Source organism: Protopterus annectens, chromosome 13.part0 (assembly GCF_019279795.1).
Source record: "Protopterus annectens isolate FY-2018-M chromosome 13.part0, PAN1.0, whole genome shotgun sequence".
NCBI lineage: Eukaryota > Metazoa > Chordata > Ceratodontiformes > Protopteridae > Protopterus > Protopterus annectens.
The window spans coordinates 977,610,310-977,632,207 of NC_056747.1; the positions used below are offsets into that span (position 1 = coordinate 977,610,310).

Below are 21,898 nucleotides of genomic sequence, written 5' to 3' on the forward strand. Positions count from 1 at the left end.
GAAGGCAGTGTTACCCACTGTTAGTTGCACATGGATAGTCTCTGATGCTTCGTGCTGTGCCACCAACCTGGAGGTGTGGGTATCTTTGACGAATATTGATACTCCCCCTCCTTTTGTGGTTCGGTCCAAGTTTTGGGGCCGAAAAGCATGGTATGAGGTATAACCTGGTAGTGCTGGGGTGCTCTCGGGAACCTTGAACCAGGTTTCTGTTACTGCACAAATATCGATATTCTCCATGCTAAGGAGAGTTTCGAGTGCGTGCATCTTGAGGTTTAGACTTCTGGCGTTGAGTAGCATTACTCTTAATTTCTTATCCCATGTGATACCTTTGGAGGTGGGTTTGTCTTTTGAGCCTTGCCTAAAAAAGGCACTATGTGGGTAGCAAGAACCTTTGCCAATATCTGAAAGTCCAGGGGTGACAGGTGCAAGCCGTCCCTAGCAAAGCATCGTGGCTTGTCGAGCATGTCATCCCAGGTTGACAGGCATTGGATCCCCTTTGAATGACACCAATACTTAAGCCAATTGTTGAAATTGATCATCTTGTCTTCATATTGTGGCATCATTCTTGGTGAGGGTAAGATGCTACTCAAGGTCAGGGTCATACCGGCCTGGGCTACATGCTCAGAGAGCTCCTCTATGTCTCTTTTCATGTAGTCCAGGGAGGTATGTCTCAGGTCATTCACACCAGCATGGACAATGACTGAGTCATATTTGTACTTGCCTTGGAGTGACCTGAGTGCTTGTGTTATGTGGCGGATCCTAGCGCCCGACAGGCAGCTCACCGTGACCTTCTCCTTGTTCAGCCTGGTGAGCGGGATGTCAGTGTGCCTGATGATAGAGTCACCTATTACAAGTGTATCAGGTGTGTTGTTTAGCCTTAAGGGCTGTGACTGTTCGGCACACTGGCTTTGTGAGCTATGTGTTGCACGTGTTTTGTTTTGGAGTAGCGGTTGCTTGGGTGTCTGCTTTGGAGGTCTCTGCTGCTTAGGCAGATTTTTATTTAGAGCCTCCGAGTATGTTTTTGAGTGGAGATTGACAACTGACATTTGGACATGCTAGAATAGTATTGGGAATTCCTTTATAATTGAAAAAAAAGGGCTAATGGATAACAAGGTACTCAAGGGGAGTTTGTGAGGGTGTAGTGCTTTTAATTTTTTAGTGCTGACTTATATAATTGCTTTAGTGAGCAAGTGCCAGGTAACTTAAATGCAATGTGTTACAGGTAACTTAAATGCAAAAATGACAAACAGTAACTTTCTTTCAAGTGAAACAAGGAAATAAGTACAGTAAGCAATGCAGATATCACTAGGGATCCACAGAAGCACTGAAAAGTCGCGTTTTAGGTGGAATTAGCGTTTCAGGGAAATAACAAGCAAACAAACAACAAGCATACAAACAAAGCTAGATTCAGCAGGCCTGGATCTAGTCTATGCTACAGCAAACAAGGTGTACCAATTTCAGTAAGAAACAGTTCAAATATGCAGGCACTATAAGCCTTTAACCAGAAATTCCCAGCTCAGAAGGGCAGAGTCCAGCCTCTCCTCCCACAAGAGTGCAGACCATGAACCTTCTTAATGTAAAATAACTGGCCTGAAGCCCAAGTGCTTAAACCAGAACTAATATACTTTTAGAATAACAGACACTGAGCCCTCAATCAGCAGTTCCCAACTTAGAAGGATGTAAGCTACCTGTCCTGCCACCACAGTGCAGGCCACAAACCTTCCTAATGTAAAACAACTGGTCTGAAGCCCAAGTGCTTTATCCAAAAGACTTAGAATGATAGCTACACTTTAATCAAGTTACTACCAAGCAGTAATAAATACAATTGAATACTTTAAAGAATGCCTGGATTAGTGCTCAAGTTATACAAACAAAGCTAGATTCAGCAGGCCTGGATCTAGTCTATGCTACAGCAAACAAGGTCTACCAATTTCAGTAAGAAACAGTTCAAATATGCAGGCACTATAAGCCTTTAACCAGAAATTCCCAGCTCAGAAGGGCAGAGTCCAGCCTCTCCTCCCACAAGAGTGCAGACCACGAACCCTTCTAATGTAAAATAACTGGCCTGAAGCCCAAGTGCTTAAACCAGAATTAATACACTTTTAGAATAACAGACACTGAGCCCTCAATCAGCAGTTCCCAACTTAGAAGGATGTAAGCTACCTGTTCTGCCACCACAGTGCAGACCACAAACCTTCTTAATGTAAAACAACTGGTCTGAAGCCCAAGTGCTTAGGCTTAGAATGAGATACACCAAGCAGTAATAAATACAATTGAGTACTTTTAAAATGATGCAAAAGCAAAATAAAGTAGGAAGAAACACAAATACAGTAAAAGCAGATAATTTTTTTTCAGAAAAGTAGCAAAAACAGTAGTAAAAACAATTCACATGCAGTGTAAGCTGGCACACTTGAGTATGTAGCAATATTATTACAATTTGATTCATGGCCCCCCTCAGCTTGTCCATTAAAGAGTGTCCCTTCTACTGGCACACCAACCAGGTGGCCAGATACATGACACCACCCATTCTCTTCCCCCAGCCATCCAGATCCCATTTCTGTGCCCTGTCCCTGACCCTCCTTTCCCACATTTTATTAAAAAAAATAATAATTTCTTCTTCTTCTTCTTCTTTTAAACTTTAGCAAACAGTTGCTGCAGTTTATAACCAACCTGCACAGAGCACTATTGCTGCTCATGTTATAGTTAAAAAAAAAATCTTCTTTTAAACTGCAGCAAACTGCTTGCAAAAAAGCATGAATGATAGAAGAGAGAGAGAGAGAGAGAGAGAGAGAGAGAGAGAGAGAGATCCTCACTCTTTAGCAAGTACTTAATCCTGGCAATATTCCTCAGATAAAAGCAAGATATCTTATTAAGACTGTCAGCTAGTCCTTAAATTTCAGACAGTCATTAAAGATAAGGACAAGATTGCACACCTTAGAAACAAATTGCAGACTATTGCTGCAATAAAGAATAAAAGGTGGAATCAGCATAGCAGGGACATCTCACAAAGGAAAAGGTGTAGCAAAGGCTTTTGTACTCAGGGTGTTTAGTTTCATTCAATCAGCCTCATTCTCAAGTTGCATACCTTCCTCATTTCAGGAATGCAGGGGAGCCAGAGCCTATCCTGGTACTCAACAGAAGTAACAAAGAACAAAACGTCCCAGTCGTATCATCAGACTATCACATGCACACATTCTCACTCACACATAAAACACCTACAGGCAGTCATGATGATTGCCAATTCACCTTCAACATGTCTTTGGGATATAAAAAGAAACAAGTACACCCAGCAGACTCACAAGAATAAAGGGGTTACATGCTATCTCTGCACAAAAGGCATCCCGACCAAGAATCAAACTGAAGTACCAAGTATTGTGAGACAACAATTTTAACCACTGTGCCACTGCACCATGCCAGTTGTTACAAATAAGCTGGTGACAGATAATTGCCAAATGGTCTACGAAGGAATACAAAATTGCCTTTTGTTGCTGAGGGAAGGATGGGTAAACCTGCACATCAGATCAATGGTAAAATAACATTCTCCTTCTAAAAAGATCCTCAAGGAACACAGCCACTGTGAAAAGTAACAGAGCTGAGGTGGAAACTTATGAGACTCAAAACTCCAGAGGGTATGATTGTGAGATATTTAAACCAGAAACTACCCTCTCAGCATATCCAGAAAGGTAGGAGGCAAACCGATACAGGAGAGACCACAGAAAAAACATAATGTTCATTTAGGATACCATAATCCACATTGTCCAAGGCCACAGAAAGATCAAGGACCAGTACAAATGTCACACCATCAGAAGATCATTTACTGCCCTAATAAGGATAGCTGTACAAGAGTGTGAAAACAAACTTATATTAATTCATGATCCCCAGAACCATGAAATTAACTTCATTGTGCAAATAGACTATCTTCTCAGTGATGCTATTTTGGAATAAGAGGCTTAAGATAATGTAAAAATATATCAAGAACATTAGGAACAAAGATGATTTCTTAAGGACTGACCAACTAAGGCATAATTAAGTAAAGATGAAGAGAACACAGGTCTCAAATAGTATTCCAAACTCTGACAAATTATCATTCTAAGAACATTCAGGCTGACAATAATCATTCTAGAAGGACAGCGATTCAGTATGCAAGTGACAAAGGACATACTTCAGATTGTGTTCATGAGATAGCCATAATCGGTGATGCCCATGGACTTAGAATGTGAAAGCAGAGTCACATCTAGCAGTGGGCTGGGTAAGAGGGTTACCATTTTAAAATTTGTTAGGGGGTTCAGAGGATATGCCCCTTACCCTCAAAAATTGTTGAAAAGTTTGAAATGAAGTAGAGTATTCTGGTAAATTTTAAATGCGAAAATTGACTTTTTTATCAAGATAAAAATTCCTGTACTATCAACATGGCAAGTATTATAACAGAAATATGCAGAAAAATGTACAGAATGATTCCTTAAAATTTTCAACTTAAGTAGCATAGCCAGCCATAGTTTACTTCCTATGAATAGGAATTGAACTTCTAGGATATTATCCTAACATAAAGTGAGCATCTCAGATCACTGAATTCTACTTTCATCAAAATGAGAACTCATTCATTCTGGCATCTTTTTCCATTTTTACTGCATCCTTGGAGTAGTTATATTTATGTTCAGGGGGAGAGTGGGGTGCAGGGGGACTACAAAAACATTTGTCTTCTTCCTTAGTTGAAGGTTATGTTTTATAAGTTCCATTGTCAGTGAAAATGGTATTTGACAAGTTGATAAAATCTAACGTAATAATTAATAAACTAATCCATGTAATTTCCCTGAACGAATAACATGAATCATACAAACTATCAAACATGCCTTCTCCTGATTTACTGCATTGATATTACATATATTCAACTTAGACTTTAGTTTTGATTGCCTGCCAATGACAGTTATAAGAGATTTTCCATGAAGAGCCTGTGCTGCCCTTTTTAGAAGTGGCTCAGCAGCCCTTTACTACAACTTTTTCTTCCCATATGCTTTAATGAAATAGCAAATAACTAGAGGATCAACGCACTGGTAACAGACTTAGTGGCAACAATCTGCAAAGTGTGTCAACGTGTGAGGGTTATATCAGACCCAGGATTGTGACCGACCTTGTTTGCAAAAATCACAAAACCAGTCATAATGCAATTTATGCAGAATTTCACAGGGGAAATATTTTTGTTAGATAATAAACAGTGTTGGTTTGTTGAGGGGTGATAGAGATATTACCTTTTGCATTTTGTATTATTCTTTGAAAAGGTAACAGCAGCACATGATGATGGGTTGACAGTGAGTACTTAACTTGACCTTGCTGATGTATTCAGAATTATTCCAAATAAGGGTATAGTTCACAAATTAAAAGCATTAAATTTCAATCCACACATAATTCAATGGATAAAACGCTGGTTAAATGAAAGCTCTATCCTCTCCTACAGTTTAACTCAATCATTAGTTTTTTTTTTCTACAATATGGTTCCAGTATTACATAGCTACCAGAAACCTGCTTGTAGTTTTTATAACTTTTATTTCCTTGCATTGGAAAAAAAAGAAGGGAAAGCTCACCTACTTTTTTAAGCTTTAACTTCTCAAATACTTTGCAGTGGAATTCATCTATGCCTACATGACATATCATAGACACAGTTAAACCTGCAGTTTACCCTGAAAGGTACTGCAGTCAATCTTAGATGGGCAGTTAATCCTACTAATGTCAAGAGCACAGCAGCTACTATAAAACAAGGCAGAAAGCCATGGATCTGTTTTCCACTGTTTTTATTACAGAGAGGAGGAGAACTTAACATTCCCCTTTCATAGTATAACAAAGCAATTAGATCAGTCAGCGGTTTAAAGGAACTTGACATCTCTTCAGACAAATTTACATAAGTAGTAAAACAATATTGAAATGTTAAGCTTTAAATATTGGTTATTTATAATAGTTTATATGTTAAGATAACGTAAATGTAGTATCAAAGATTTCTGTGACATTTATAGAAAAGTCAGAAAATATTTTTTCTTGTAAATTATCAACACTTTTAATATTTTCAAGCCCCCCCCCCACAGGACAGAACTACAGAAAGTTAGACAAGTGGCAACCCTATCAACTAGGTGTACTGATCATATATGTGTGTGTGTGTGTGTGTGTGTGTGTGTGTGTGTGTGTGTGTGTGTGTGTGTGTGTGTATGTGTGGCAGGGTGTTTGTGTGTAGACACAAGTATACAGAGACACAAAATTTTCATTTTGATTTTTTTTAAAGGACATGAAGTACACACACAGGTATATAATCTAGTTCTCCAAACACACACACACACACACACACACACACACACACACACACACACACACACACACACACACACACACACACACACACATATGTTTTTGTACACATGTACTTAAAAAAAATATGTATATATATATATATATATATATATATATATATATATATGTGTGTGTGTGTGTGTGTGTGTGTGTGTGTGCAATATGGGTGCATACAATTTGTTATTTATGTTGCTTAATGTTTTACTTATTCACTGTCACACATTGGCTATGTGTTGCACATGCAATCTTTGTCAATGTCCTTATGTCAGTATTTTTTATTTAGATTGCTAAGTGCATTTATTACTTATTATTACCTTCACCAATTTAGCCAGAGTAGTGGCTGAAAAGGGTCTTGGGACCAGTCTACTTTCCTGGTTACCAAAGTATAAAAAAATATAAAATAGAAAAAAAGGATGGTGAATATTACAGACATATTTAAAGAATTAGTATAGCACATTTTAATTCTGCATCATTCATGAGACAGAGAAAAAAACTTCCCATTGAAGGCAGTGGGAAGTAGTAGAAAGACTTAGTTTATAGTCTTAAGACTTACTACCTGTAAATGCACAGCTAGGATCATTTACTGCAGTGAGAGTTTTCACAACTTAGCATTAGAGTGTGGGGTTAGGTCTGTCACTTCTTTTAGAACTACAAAAGTATCCCGTTACAAAAGCCTGCCTATTTACCTATTTTCTTTTGCTGGAAGTAGCTAACAGCTATTTATAGCATAGAACAAGCTCTGACAGATAAATAAATTAGGCTCAGTCAGGGAAACATAGAACTAGCTCTGTTATAGAAGGTGTGTTTAGATTACAGTGTTTCACATTCCTGACATTGTATCTTAATGGCATGAAAAAACACCACCACTTCTTTATGTCTAGCATGACTCATATAAAGAGGACTTGAAATGTATTCTGGGAAGAAGGAATGAAAGCAAGAAAACAAGATCACATTATCAAGGCAGGCCTCGTCATCCGGCATTTTGAGGAAAACACATTATAATTGTAAAAGAAGCACTTGAAGTGATTTTGAGGCATTAAAATAGCTCAGAAAACAAAAATACAATGAAAACATGTTTTTTGAGTTCTAAGGTGGAGTTTTCCTTTAAGTAACTTGGCAAAACAAATCATAGTGTCCTGATCAGTTACATATGGTTACATTCCTATTAACTTGCAGACATTAAAAATCTTGGCAATAGCTTTTAAAGGGTAAGTAGATTTAGTCAAAAATTCGGGGATCTAATTACCATAACATTTGCTTATCTAATAGCATAACCTCTGCCACTTCCTTATACGTTCATAGGTTAGTGCTAAGCTAACTGTCCTTGCGAGCCATTTTAAGCCTAGCCAATTATCTCTTGTGAGACTCAAACCCTGCACCTTGTGTTTGTAAGCAAACACCTTAACCATTAGGCCACCCTCCCTTAAAGCTCATTACATCCAAATGACGCCTCCAGGTGCATCTACAGTTAACTCCTACTAACACCTCTAGACATCATATATTGCTTGCTCATATTTGCATTAGTAATTCCAAAACCATGCTATGTACAAGGTTTTAAAAGATTGCATCTTAAAGCTTACACAATGGCAAACCCAGCTACATTAATATTTGACCGCTGTCTAGTGCAGGTAAACAGATATTAACTGTTGTTTTTATGATATTAATTTACCTAGATATAATTTTTACATTTTTATAAATATCTCAACAACTAACAACACAGACTTAACTCCTTAGCTTCATATGAAAGCTCTCAGCAAGGTAAATAAAATGCTGCTGACAGTATGTATGCACCTTTAGTGGTTGCTGAGATATTGTATGTTGTTTACAACATATTACAAATGTAATAACTGTGTTTACTGTGACTTATAAAATTTGGTTTAAGACCTAGAACCTAAGGGACACTGCCACTATAAAAGTATTTTGTGCTGAAGAGTTTGCCATTTATACTTCTTTCATAACCACTACTGTTCCAGAGATATGAACATTTGTTCGAAATGTGAGGACATAATTTGATTCTGTTAAAAGGCTTAGGCTCCACCCATTGGAAGTTGCACTGTAAACTTCCTGAGCTCCACTGGAGTGAATGAGTTAAAGATTGTGAGATATCTCCACTCAGAAACACAAGTTTTAAAAAAACTGAGAATGACCAAATGATGTAAAATATAAGTATATTATACTATGCTAAGACAGATGATATGACAATACTGGACAGAAGGGGAAATGGGAGGCTGTTAAAAAGAAGGAAGTTCATGACAGGGCTTTAGAAATCTAACATATCAGTCCTGGTCAAATGGGCTAAATAAAGGGGAGGAGGGTATAAAGAAAGAGTGTATGGGAAATATACAAGAAGATCCCTAGCTATGAGGGAAGCTAAACCAGCTGTTATGAAGAGAAAGCATTAATTTGAATCAACCCTGCCCATAACTCTGAACCACTTAGCACAAAAATCTAGACAAAGCCAGTAATGGGGGACACAAAGCCCCAAAAATAGGGACACGTTTTAAATATTGCTCTTATAAACTTAGAAAGTTACTAGAATAAAAGGTTTTGTGTTACCATGCATTTTCTGAAAGATATGAAGTCTGAAACTCAAATGTCTGCCATTATTTAGTGAATTTGACCCTACCACAGCTCTTAACCTTACATCTCCAAAATGTATAATACCAACATTTTTAATGGGGAACAAATGGAGAAAATGAAGAATCCTTATCAACATTTTACTAACAACTTTAATTAGTGAGCTTACTGCACAGTTAAATTGTGCTACTTTATACTTATAAAAAGCTCTATGATGAACTATATTATTTGCCATGGATATTAGCTAAAAATTCTTAGCAATGACGTGTGATAGACACTTCCAACGTGTAACATGGACTTTTTAAGGCACAGTATGATGAATGGTCCTTCTAATGAGGTACATTTGAGAGGTGTGAATGCTAGTATATATGGGTGGATGGGTGGGTTAAACCAAAAGACGAGTCACCTCGGTTAGCTGTAGTTTTCATCAATAGGCAGCATAAATATATCTCCATAGATACATAGTAATGGGGCACGTAGAGAAAGGGGGAGAGAGATGGAGTGGTGGATGGGTGGATGGAGTAGATGGATGGATTAATGAATGTAGTAGATAGATGGATGGATGAATGGATGGATGGAGTGGTCTTGCATGAAAAAGGTTAAGAAAGAAACTGGGGTTACAAGATGAGTTGTCTTTGAGTCTCTAAAACAGCTGTCTGGTATATTGGTAGAGCTGATTGTACGACTTTTCATGTTATACTTTAAGCCCAACTAAGTACTAGAGAGTGGTATTTTTACATGGGGCAGGGCAATGCGATTACAGAAAACTAAAGTTGATATCCATGTGGAGTAGTTTGACAGAGGAGCTACTGAAGACATTTTTTTTTCCTGCTGTTCAGTGCAAAAGTCATCATGCAGGTAAATAATATGGCTTATTGTGTGTAGACTGCAGAAAAAGTGGATCAAGGCGCATTGTGAGTTTACGCTATATTTATTTATTTATTACCTATTTATATTTGTTTACTGGGAAAATCTGAGTGAGCAATAACCTTTTTCAGAGGAGGCCCAAGGAGAAAAGCTCCAACATATTACATGAAAGCAAAAGAGTAGAATAGCATAAATTAAAAAATTTGATATGGATTGTCATTTTTACAAGCACAAGATACTATAATAGAGTTGTAAAGGTTGTCATTTTTACAAGTATAATACAATGTAATATAATACAGATTAACCAAGGAAGTTATAGAGACAGAGAACTATGCTTACTTTGTTTAAATCAGAAGAGGTCGAAAGAGAGAGAGAGTGAGAGATGGAAGCAAAGATGATATAAGTAGGGAATATACATGAATTCAAAATACAAAAACAGACAGTTGAGAAAAGGATTATTAATAAGTTGACAAGTGGTGTCAGAGATGAGAGGGAGTGAAGATTAGTTAGTAAAGACAGGAATATGTCACACATGAGAAAAGAAAGCATATGTATAAAGTTACTAGAGAAAAATATTTCTTTACAAATTACAAATTAGTGTTGGAAGGATATGTACTTTAGAAGCATAGAGAGTGAATACAATTTTTAGTACAGAAGCAGAAATGGGTAGTAAGGTAGTGGAGAGGGATAGTAGGTCCAAAAAATTAAAATGATTATATCTGGAGGAAGTGAAGAGAGATGATGGCTGCAAGAAAGTGGAGCAAGAGATAAAAAAAACTGCGGTTAGAAGATGGAGGTGGGGTAAAAGAGGAAAATGGATTACGAGGTAGGACCAGCTGGGTGTGGAGCATGAGCACAGCCAAAAATTAGGAATGCTTTTAAAGAGGATTTGAACATATGGAAGTTGAGTGTTGACCTGTATAGGGAGTGTCCTGTGGACTTTTGGGGTTTGTATATGATAAGGAGTTGTTTATCATTCGATCCTAAGGTAGATTTTTTTTTTGTAATTCTGAAGAATTGTACTAAAAGCTGGGCAGGCTACAGTATTGTTTATTACTTTTTATGCTGTGATTAATTGGATGAATGGAAGAGGTTGAGGTAATTCTAACCAGTTTAATTCTTTAAGTGTGATACATCTAGAGAATGAGCAGTTTACTGATTACATGTGTCTCAGATCTATTCTATGAACAGGTTAAAATAAGCCCCCCTCCCAACACTGACGGCATCACAAATAAATTTATGAGTGTTTTCTGTGTGGAAATGTTGCAGCATCACAGATAAATGAATGAGCATTTGCTGTGTGGAAATGTTGCATTTGGTATATGAAATCCAATTTTATAATGGAATGGTGCCATGACAGTGTAACACTCTGTGAGGTGGGTTCCACAGAGGGCATAATGGAAATTTCTTAAACATTTAAAATCATTTTAAAATAGTGAAGTTCTAAAGAAATATTTGCCAATCAATACACTTGAACGTTACCCTAAAATTAAACTTGGGACAATGAACCAAATAATAAATAAAATTACTAAATATTATTTCTATGATTATCATACATTTCCTATATATATATATATATATATATATATATATATATATATATATATATATATATAATATATATATATATATATATATATATATATATATATATATATATATAGCTATGTAGATATATTATCTATATAGATGTATGAATGGGAAACAGAAAATTAACTCCAGGACTACCCCCTGTAATTACTAATGGATGTAGGCAGCTCTTAAATGCTTTATCCTATGCATGGATCTCCTCAAATTATCGATGGTATGATCCCAGTTATTCTCATTAGGGGTAATGTATAATCATTGACCTTGGGATGGGTAAAGTCAGTCTATAACAAAATGGGACAGGCTATTTTGAGCACAAAATTGGCTGGGCTTAAAATGGCCTGCGATTGCAGCTAGTCTAGAACTTGCCTTGAACCTGTTAGAAAACTTAGTCAGTATTCATAATTTTGATTACATCTGTTTATTGGCTGTAAGGAAGCCTATCACTAACTTTACTTTTTTCTCTAAGGAAAGGTATCTTGGGTTTCCTGTCAATTATATAGCCGAGTCCAAAGTTGTTATAAACTCTTTATTACTCACTGCATGCAGAAACGTGCAAAATTTTTGGCAGCAAAAATGAAACATTTCATGGTTGACAGTCCATGCTTTCAGTGCTGGGAGAAGCAGAGACAATGGACTAAAAAAAAATCAATCATCCTTTACAATAAACCCACAGAACAGCAGAAGACGTGCAGTTACAAAAGGAGAGAGAGGGACTGACAGCTCTTTAGATGCATTTCAGATGTTCATAAAATATGCATATTTTAATCTTGGGTAGGTGTTTCATCTGAAGTATGTTTTCACAAAGAAAACATATTAGAAAGCTTAAAGATTACAATTTTGAAGATATTCCCATTAAGTAACAGTTTCTTACAATGGCATGAAACACAAAATAGCTGTACTAAAGCGAGTACTATTTTCGTTATGCTTTGCTGTCTTAAAAACATTTCCCACTTTTGCAAGTAATATTACCTTACATTTCAAACGTGAATTTTATGAATGTTTAGTTGTGTATCAGGGTTCAGTTTTGAGCCTACTGCTGTTCATACTGGTGATGGAATGGAATACCTTTAAAATGACGACTGACCAAAAAGACAAACGACAATAGATTGAACAGAAAAGGTCCAACAGAAAACCTAGAAAAACTTGACACATAATCTGAGATTGTATTATAGTGGAGGAAAAAAATGTCCCTGCTGTACCATGATTTATTCGACTTACTGGTTTCAACTTTTGTGTTCAGTCTTATGACTTTCTGTGTTTTGGCATTCGGCATTTTAAATTTATCCTGATGGACTACATTAGCAAACATGTTGTAGGGGACAGATCAAAAAAGCTGCTGCATGCAGATGATGTGGCATTACAAGCAGACTGAACAAGAACTTCAGCAAAGGATAGGAGAACAAACTTCAAAACTGAAGGCACGTGGGAAGAAATTGTGTACAGACAAGAGAGTTTTCAAGGTAGAAAATGAGGAAAATCAGAAGAAGCTGAAAACTGAGATAGAATGAAAAATAATGGAACAGGTTAACAGCTTTAAGTATCTGGGAAGGGTGGTTGAGGAGAATGGACATCTGAGTGAGAAGGCCAAAGCTAGAATCAAAGGGGCTGCAGCCAGCTGGCACAGAGTGTCAGAGGCAGAGTGTGACAGAAGAATACCAATGAAGCTGAAATGTAAGGTGTACAAAACAGTAGTGTGAAAAATACTACTGTATGGTACAGAAACATGAGCAGTGAAGGCAGTGCAGTTATGGAAACTAGAAGTAATGGAGATGAAATTCCTGAGACAGTGGTAGAATGCACACTGTGGGGCAGACGTAGAAATGAGGACATCAGAGCAGGAGCCAAAGTAGCTCTTGTTGCAGAGAAGGTCAAAGAGAACAGATTACACTGATTATGGCATGTAAGCAGGAAAGTAGAAGACAGAAGCATACTTTGTTGTGAAGGTGTTGCTGGAAGCCCTGTTTTACTGTTGCCTTTTTAAAGAATAGTGAGAAAGTCTTGGAACCAACTATTTATTTTATTTTTACTCTTTCTTGCGGGGGATAAAGTAGCAGCACACATTGAAGAGGTGTGTGTGTGTGTGTGTGTGTGTGTGTGTGTGTGTGTGTGTGTGTGTGTGTGTGTGTGTGTGCGTGTGTGTGCGTGTGTGTGCGTGCGTGTGCGTGCGTGTGTGTGTGTTTGTGTGTGTGTGTGTCTGTGTAAGTGACTTTAGTGTGCTGACCTAAGGAAAGAGACTACTGTCTTTTTAAAGACTAGTGAGAAAGTCTTGGAAACAACTATTTCTTTATTTTATTTTTACTTGCTGGGGATAAAGTAGCAGCATATTTTGAAAGGAGGAGCGTCTTTAGTTTGCTGACCTAACAAGAAAGAATGAGACAGTATTTAATGTCCGCTACTAATAAGTGGCAGCGGGCTGAGTAAGTGCATCATTAGATATGTGTAGACATGTTTAGAGTGAAAGGAGTCAGGCTTATAAGAAACACATTTTTGTTGTGTAATTCGCTCATTTATGATGGAGGAGATTGATATGTTTTGTTTAGAAGATCTACTATCTAGGGGTTACTTGATTTTATGTAAAGAGTGCAAGATGTTATCTACATGCAGATATCACTCAGATGTTGAAACAGAAGTCTACCCAAAATGTTAGGCCTCTTTTGTTCTGAGGCAAGTTGGAGACATGAGTGCACAAATAGAAAACACTGAATGTGCCTCTAAAATCAACAAAGGCACTCAAGTGAATAGTACTGAATATATTTTCCAACAATCGAAATTCTAAGCAATAAAAAAGTACTGTGCATATAAAAAGTAGTGATATGACAGAGAGTAATCTTACAATTGAGAATACACTGTTAAAGTAACAAATTATTTTAGCGGTGATATGGAGGGACTTATTGGCATAGGGGATCCCATTGATACTATACCCTGTCCTATCACGCTAGTTGGAGCAAACAAAAAACCTAGTAGTAATAAAAGAGGACTTAGTGATGACAAGTCTGGGGGGAAGGGGGTTGATCATTAAGTCTTTGAAGTAGTTAAGAAAAAATTCAGAAGAGCATTAGGTGGTTCAGGCACTGCAAATGTTAAGGGAAACTCTGATGTTGCCTACTTCTGCAATCTTCCTTCTCTACTGCCATATAAGACATGTTTTAGCCTCTCCAATTCCCTTCAAGGAATGCCTTAATACATATTGACTGTCTATTTTCCCCTCCTTTCTTTATGATGGCATCTTCCTTAAGCAGTGCTGTTCACTTTTTTGCCACTTTGCCCCAGGCACTATCTGTTCTGATTAACAGATATGGCATTAGGTAGAGCTAGAGCTGCCAGCTATGTGTTTACAAAGTCACATGAGCCTAAGCAGAGGGTTTCCAGAAGTTGCTGCCATGCCTGAGGAATGGTTCTCCTTTCCTCCTTCTGTAGATCATAAAACTACAATGATGCCCAATTGCCTGGAAAATATATTAATAGCATTTCTTGGTAGCATATCAGGCACTTGCCTGATCACCACTTTTCCCACATACCTGGAAACATCCAACCCTGTCCTCCACCTGCACGTAGACAATGAGTACTGATGCTTCTCTCTGTGATACCACCTTAATCCTCATAAGGAACATACCTGACATATCTGTACTTACTGTCCTTTCTTCATGCAGGGCATACTTATGATTAACAAGGCCCCTAGGACATACTGTTACAGTGCACACCTGTGATTGATAAGGTTCCTCCCACATATTCATGTGGCAGACCTTCATTTGACATTTAGAGGGTACAGTTGATGGAGTGCATCATAAGTTTTGTGTGTTACTATTGTTCATTTGTGTAATCAGGTCTTACCAGTTCTTGATGTGTGATAGCATTGATACAAATGCCATAAGAGAGTGCGGCCTTCTTGCATTAGCTGCGAGAGTGAGGCCTTCTTGCATTAGGAAGAGAAAACGGCATTCATTGGAGGTAAGTCAAAACAGAAGTGCCCTTCAGATGCTTTGCAGCTGGTGAAGGGGGGCAAACTTGTAGTAGTATTCACTAGGGGGGGGGTCACAGAAAGGTGGAGAGTTTAAATACAAATTAGACTTTGTGTACATAAGGAAGTAGCACTAGGTCATAAGAATAATTCCAATGTATAACTTTTAACAAATAAAATAGGCATTATTTCAGCAGAGGATCCTGAGAGTTTGTTCATATCTTAGTCATTTGAGCTGTTTGCACGTGAGGACTACCACTCAGTAACTGCCTCAAGTGTAACACTAGCCACACGGAGAACCCCTGTAAAGGCAACAGAACCTTCTACCACCATGTATAATGCTGCAGAAGTGATGCAAGGAAAAGGCACAACCTGTGGATGTTAGCTCACGTGTGTGTGTGTGTGTGTGTGTGTGTGTGTGTGTGTGTGTGTGTGTGTGTGTGTGTGTGTGTGTGTGTGTGTGTGTGTGTGTTTGTGAATGTTCTCATGCATGCAAATGTGCAGTTTATACAAACTGATGGACTTCTAATAAAGACTTGTCTGAAGTACACATTCACCTTTTCACCTTCATTTAGAAACAGTTGCCATGATTTGGTGAGTGAAATCCAATTAGCACAGGAAGTGGACAGAAGTGAGCAATGGCCATTCAGCTTTTTGGGGAGGGGGTAGCAAATGAACCTCTGAGATTAAAACAACTTTTCATTAATCATAGATAATTGAAGGCTTTGTGCTGCCTATCTTTATAAAACAGGTTCAACAGAGGCAGAGTCTACAGGGTAATACATTTAGTTAACATTTTCACAATAACAGTCTGACTGTTCTGGACTTGGATCGAGGTACTTCACTGTCTTCCCAAAATCCGCCTCCAGGGAGGCTATTCTATACTTGCTTGTGGTGTACATTTTTAAAACCATTTTGATGACTGGCACAGGCTGTGCAAGTACACTGAATATACCAGACATAGTGCATACAGCAGAGGCTGAGTGCAGGGTGAATATGAAGAAAAACCAGTTTTGCATGGGCAGCATGTTTAAGATAGTCTGTTTGTGGCACTGAATGTCATTACTGTGACACAGAGTAGAAAGAAAAAAAAACAGATTAGTTTCCATATTCTTGCATCATCAGCCTCATTAAACGTTTGAACAATAGTTGTAGAGTACCTGTCATGCTACAATAATTTGCTCTTCAAAGTGCAGGTATCATAACTCACCTCTTTACTGGCTGCATCTGATAGGTTCCGTAGAGTCCAAAGAGAATTCATAACAAGTCTTGGGCTTGAACTAACAAGATGTTTTGTTAAGACTTGCATTCCACCTGCCAAGAAATATTTACTTAGTTGTAATGCAGAATAACTACATTTTCATAGACATGAGGTATCTTTTACCTTTGCAAGAATTAACAGCAAACTATACAAAGCATTGTCCATTTATTTCATATTCCCACTGTATACAAAAACAAACATTAAGTAAAAAAAAATGACAGAGTCTGAAGTAAAGTAAACTTTACCCTAAGATGGGTAAAAGCCAGCATATTCAAGAGATACATAGTATGTACTGCAAAAGAAAACAGAAGCTTAACTGATAAGCTAATTTTTCTTTTAGTAATAGAGGTTTAACTATCTAAAATGAAGTGATCATTTTAGAAAAAAAAAAAACATTGAATGTGATTATCTAATTTTTGTAAAGAATCTTTCATTCTTACTCTGTTTTTTTTTTTTTTAACTTGAGTATGAAAGTAAAATGTAAGTCTTTGATTAACAGCATAATTTAACTGTTGGCTCCAAGATGTCAGTAGAGAAAGTTCTCATTACACTTCAGATGAGCTGGCTTTTAGTACTGGCCCAGGTAAAAGAGGAGGGGTTGGGGAGTGAAGTGGCTTACAAGGTACCCTACCTAAAGGATGTCAGGGTATGGGATCATGTGTAAAGACCAGATATGCAGTCCTTGCCAATCAGGATGTAGCATTGCAGCCATTGTACTGACACATGCATGGAAGTACAGGTGTCTAAGGGCTGGCATTGCATGGTGCACATCAGCTGCTTTTGTGAATGGCTTTCACCTATTGGAAGTGGATGGACGTGTAACACCATGGGAGGACTAATTATCAGTAGGCAGCAAGAAAATAAAGATAGAAGCAACATAATTTAAAATGCATATTTAATTTGAAAGCAGTAGGATTCCAAAATTAGCATTTAGAAAATATGTGTCATGCATGCTTGTGTTTTTTTTTTGTAGTTTAAATAAAACTGCTGCTTTGAGCAGCTAAATTTTCTTTTATTAATGCTTTATTATCTGAAAATGTAGTGATCATATTAAAAATGAAAATATTAACTCAGAAAGTTTGAAAAACTAAAAGCTTTCATGACTATTATGTGCTGAAACACTACTTAAAAAGCATGCAGATCCAGGAGCGTGTAATATTTGGTGTTTTCATTCTTAGTCATAGCACTTCTTCAGAGTATAAAACCATTCACAAAACAACCGTGTTAAAAAGAAATTCAGTGATCACATTTTATATTCAAACTACTCAGCTTCCCACAATAAAAAATCAATAATCAAAATTACCATACCTTGTACAAAATGGTGCTTGCTGAGTTGAACACATCTCAGTTTTAATTACATCAGTCTTGAGCACAAGAGTTTTTCACTTGAAAACTTCTCAACTTTTTTGTTCTATACTCATTCACAGTTTTTCCCAGTGGCAAATTAGACTCTAGCTAAAGTTTGCTCCTTATGTTATAATTTTAAGCCTAATATAGTTCCACCTTTTAGCAGGGAATCACACAAAGTGACTAAATCTTTAGCTATGTACCGTATCTTAGTCATACAGGAATCAATCAATTCTGGTGAACCTTGGTTTCAGGTGAAAAGCAATATTATTTTTCATCTGGGTTCTTTTTTATTTTTTGACAGCTTCTTGTTGCTTTGTTATTTTTATTTAACTTTTTGTTTTGCTTTTCAGTTGATCTTATTATCTAAGGCTTGCTTTGATTATTAAAATTGCTCTTGGTGGCAAACGGACTCACTTGGTTGGATAACGAGGTTGCAGTTTTTAAACGTGGGCCTTCTCAACTCTCAATGAGTGTCAGGTAGTGACAGTTGGACTGCAAAGTGTCTGCAATTTAATGTTGCAATGTCTTCTATGACCTCCTCATGACATAATATACTGTTGTTTACTTATGTGATCATTAAGGCAAAGAATGCAGAAAATTAAAGGTAATGGCACCCACTTCTTGAACTAGACAAAGTCATGTGACATCTCACATGCATTAATCATATAGGATTCTTAAAGACAAGTGACATTGTACATTACAAATGTGTTTGTATTTTTGTCCTCACATACCTGTTTTCATTCAAAAAATCTATTTGAAGACTTAAGATCACTCAGAAAGGTTATTTTATACAATGCTTTAATTGATCATAATGTAACTGAGAAAATGAAAGGATTTAAATCCTTCTGCTATTCCAGTACATTAATACAAGTATCTTTATAAAGAAGTAAATGATGGCACTTAGGAGGAACCCAGCATATAGACCAGTCCTCAGCATCAATATTGTCCCAATAGGAAGGCAGAAGTCTATACTGTTAGAACATGCAAGAAATAATCCACCATAAATAAAACCAGATATATTTATTTAGGCACATAAAAAAGGTAAGCGCTTTTGCCAGAAGGCTTCCTCAGACCTTTAACAAACAGAAATACAAACTGTTTGGCATCTTATATAACAGGTGTTCAATTAAATAATTAGCTAGATGACATCATCATGAATTCTTTCAACAAATTCTTAAAGTCAAAGGCATATAAAAAGCATTTCTCTTACATATGACTTGTTCATTATAAAAATAATATTCTGAAAATATCCAATCACAACTATATATAATTATATAAAACTTGTATTAAAACTTCGGTAAAAAAAATCGAATTATACAAATCTGATATAAAACTGAACGCTAATAATGTAAGGGTTTTACCTAACAAATAATCTCCTGTTTTTATATCTTTATATTCAGTAGCATACTCTCTATTTAAAGGTGACCTGTGTCTTGCTTTTTGAACCATGAAAGACTTAATTCTCTTTGACCTATTTCTTTGCAAAACCAATGGCTCTACAAACACCCAAACTAGTAACCTAAATCCATACCAGCAAATAAAAGTAAAACTCAATGTCTTCCCAATCTATGGATTAAATTTCTCATGCATGTCAAACAAACTATTACTTTGTCTAACTTTAAGGTTAGTCTTGGCGATAGGATGGGATGGGTAGATGAAACTTACACAAGGGGTATCATGTATAGCCCTGCTCGGTTTGGGAAGTGAGCACTCTTAAGTGCTTTTAAAAGGTGGGCATAATTTTTAAATATGCCTATGTAAAGGTGTGTATGGCTATGCATCTCATAGTTACTGCAATTGCTTGCCTAATATTGTTCCTATGTTCCTTAATTATATAAGATTACACTGATTCAGTATTTAATAAGAATGCTAAAAGAAAATATGCAGGTAAACCACAGACAATGCTAATATAACTTAAAAGACCTCCAAGATAAATGTCTGCCAATTATAGTTTCTTTTTCCTTTTTGTTGTAGAGTTTGTGGGACTTTCGTCCATTTGCTTGTGATCCATGATCCTATCAAATATCATTTAAGAATTCTGTTTTCTGTCATTATTATATCTCAAGATTTTCTTACAAAGCATCATTGTTCTTTCCCAACTTTGTTTTCTTTACTTAAGAGTCAAACGTTTGGGTTATATTTAAGAAAGGATTTACACTTACAGCAAGGGATATATTACTGCATGGAATTCGATGCAATTGATTTGCTCCTTAGCATGATGCAGTAAGCATAATTTTTAGAACCTCTTTCTTTCATCCAGTTTTAGTCATTCCTTAAAATGGGAATCAGGTCAGATTCCCCTGTGTTCTAATCTTGCACCCAGTGGAGATGTCTGTTTAAAGAACTCCCACTATACTATTGATGGAAACCATCATTAGGTATGAAACATGTTCCATTTGCATTAGCACTTGTAAGATGAAACTTATATCAGAAAGACTGAAGGTAACTGTACCATCTGACACAAGAGAGGCATTACGTTTGACCAGCTTACTCTTGCAGAAACATAGCACCCATCTGTGTCACCACTGATTTGGCTTTGACTAATAGCCTGGATATCAGAGGATCAACCATGGATGGAGCAGAGGGAGGATATTTTTGATTGCTCACATTACTTAGGAGAGTGGATTGGGAGTGCGTCCATGACTGTACAGTGCTAATGGTAGAGACTGTAGACTTAGCCAGAGGTCTTAACTTGTTAAGGAACATGGCTACATGAAAGGGGACTTGGCGTGCTTGAGTCAGTGATGTAACTCACTCTCAGAGCATGGCATGACCACTGCTTGGGGTGCTTCTAGATAGAAACAAGGAAATGTGAGTACATACATAAATTCCCTGAAGCTTCTCCATTTGTGAAATCCATGATTTATTTCACAAGAGTGAGAGCAGTTCTGTGTAAGGAGGCTGTTACAGAAGCCAAAAGCAAGCACAAATGCTTAAATGAATCAGTAACTAATTAATTATCTAAATAAAATGGATGCCTGATCTAACTTTATATCAAGTTTTCTTGACTTTTGATTTACAGTGCGTTACCTTAAACCTTCTCTAGTAGAGGTCCATGTGATATATGCAAATGACTCCTTCAGGACATCAAGTGTTTCAACTAAATTCTGAGTGTCCAAGACTTTTTACTTTTTCTTTTTAAATCTGTGGATACTTTCAAGCCAATAAAGCCAAACCCCACTAGCTGTGGACATGCATGTTTCAGCCTTCTTATGACCTTGGCAGCACAGCATAAATGGAAAGTTTGAATATACTTTAGAACACATGGTCTTTAACCCAGCTGATGTCAATAACAATTAAGATGTCTGTAAAATACCCCAACTAACTTCCAAACAAAAGAGTAAAAAGGTCACGCAGACAAACCATTTAGTAAAAAGTACAAGAAAAACATAGCCAAGCTAGAGTTTTCACTGTGTGTGCCATTATATATGCTATTTAAATGTGTTTTCAGTTTGTATTCACTGGGTTCTGATGAAGTCCCACTTGTTGTTAGGGAAGAAAGCACTTAACCAGTTTAATATTTTGCTATGAGTAATGATGTACTTTTATTGCTGACTAATTAAATCCTATTTTATACCACTTTATTGCACAGTGGTGAATGGCATCCATTTAGCTCCTTCCTTTTGGATTGCTGAAGTTGTTTTTTCTGTGTGGGTTTTCCTGGTTCATGCTTCAGTGTCATCTAAACATTCAACAATGCCAGTGGTGAAACAGCAGTCTATTTTCATGACTGTGTAGTTACCAGCATATGTAGCTGTAGTGCTCTGAAAACCTCCTTATTGTAGTTCTGAGATCTTTAAGTACATGCCCCAGAATTATGAAGAAAACTTTGAAAAATTAGGAGATTAGTGAATGTTAGCCATCACTGTTCTCCTTCAAAGTGTTTTTTTTTTTTTTACAGGGGGGCAAGCTCCACTGCGTCCTTGATATGGGGGCAAAACTTCCACATACCTCCAGCATAT

The 21,898-nt window shown here is 36.9% G+C and overlaps 1 protein-coding gene across 7 annotated transcripts in view; it reads right to left on the bottom strand.

Annotated features, from left to right (window-relative positions):
- Positions 1-21,898, bottom strand: part of LOC122787886 (junction plakoglobin-like) — an 803,785-nt gene that overhangs the window by 492,211 nt on the left and 289,676 nt on the right. For all 7 annotated transcript variants that reach the window (XM_044054804.1, XM_044054805.1, XM_044054806.1 and 4 more), the window contains one exon: positions 16,536-16,639. In XM_044054804.1, the coding sequence (XP_043910739.1) occupies positions 16,536-16,639 (104 nt within the window). The remainder of the gene's footprint in view (positions 1-16,535; positions 16,640-21,898) is intronic.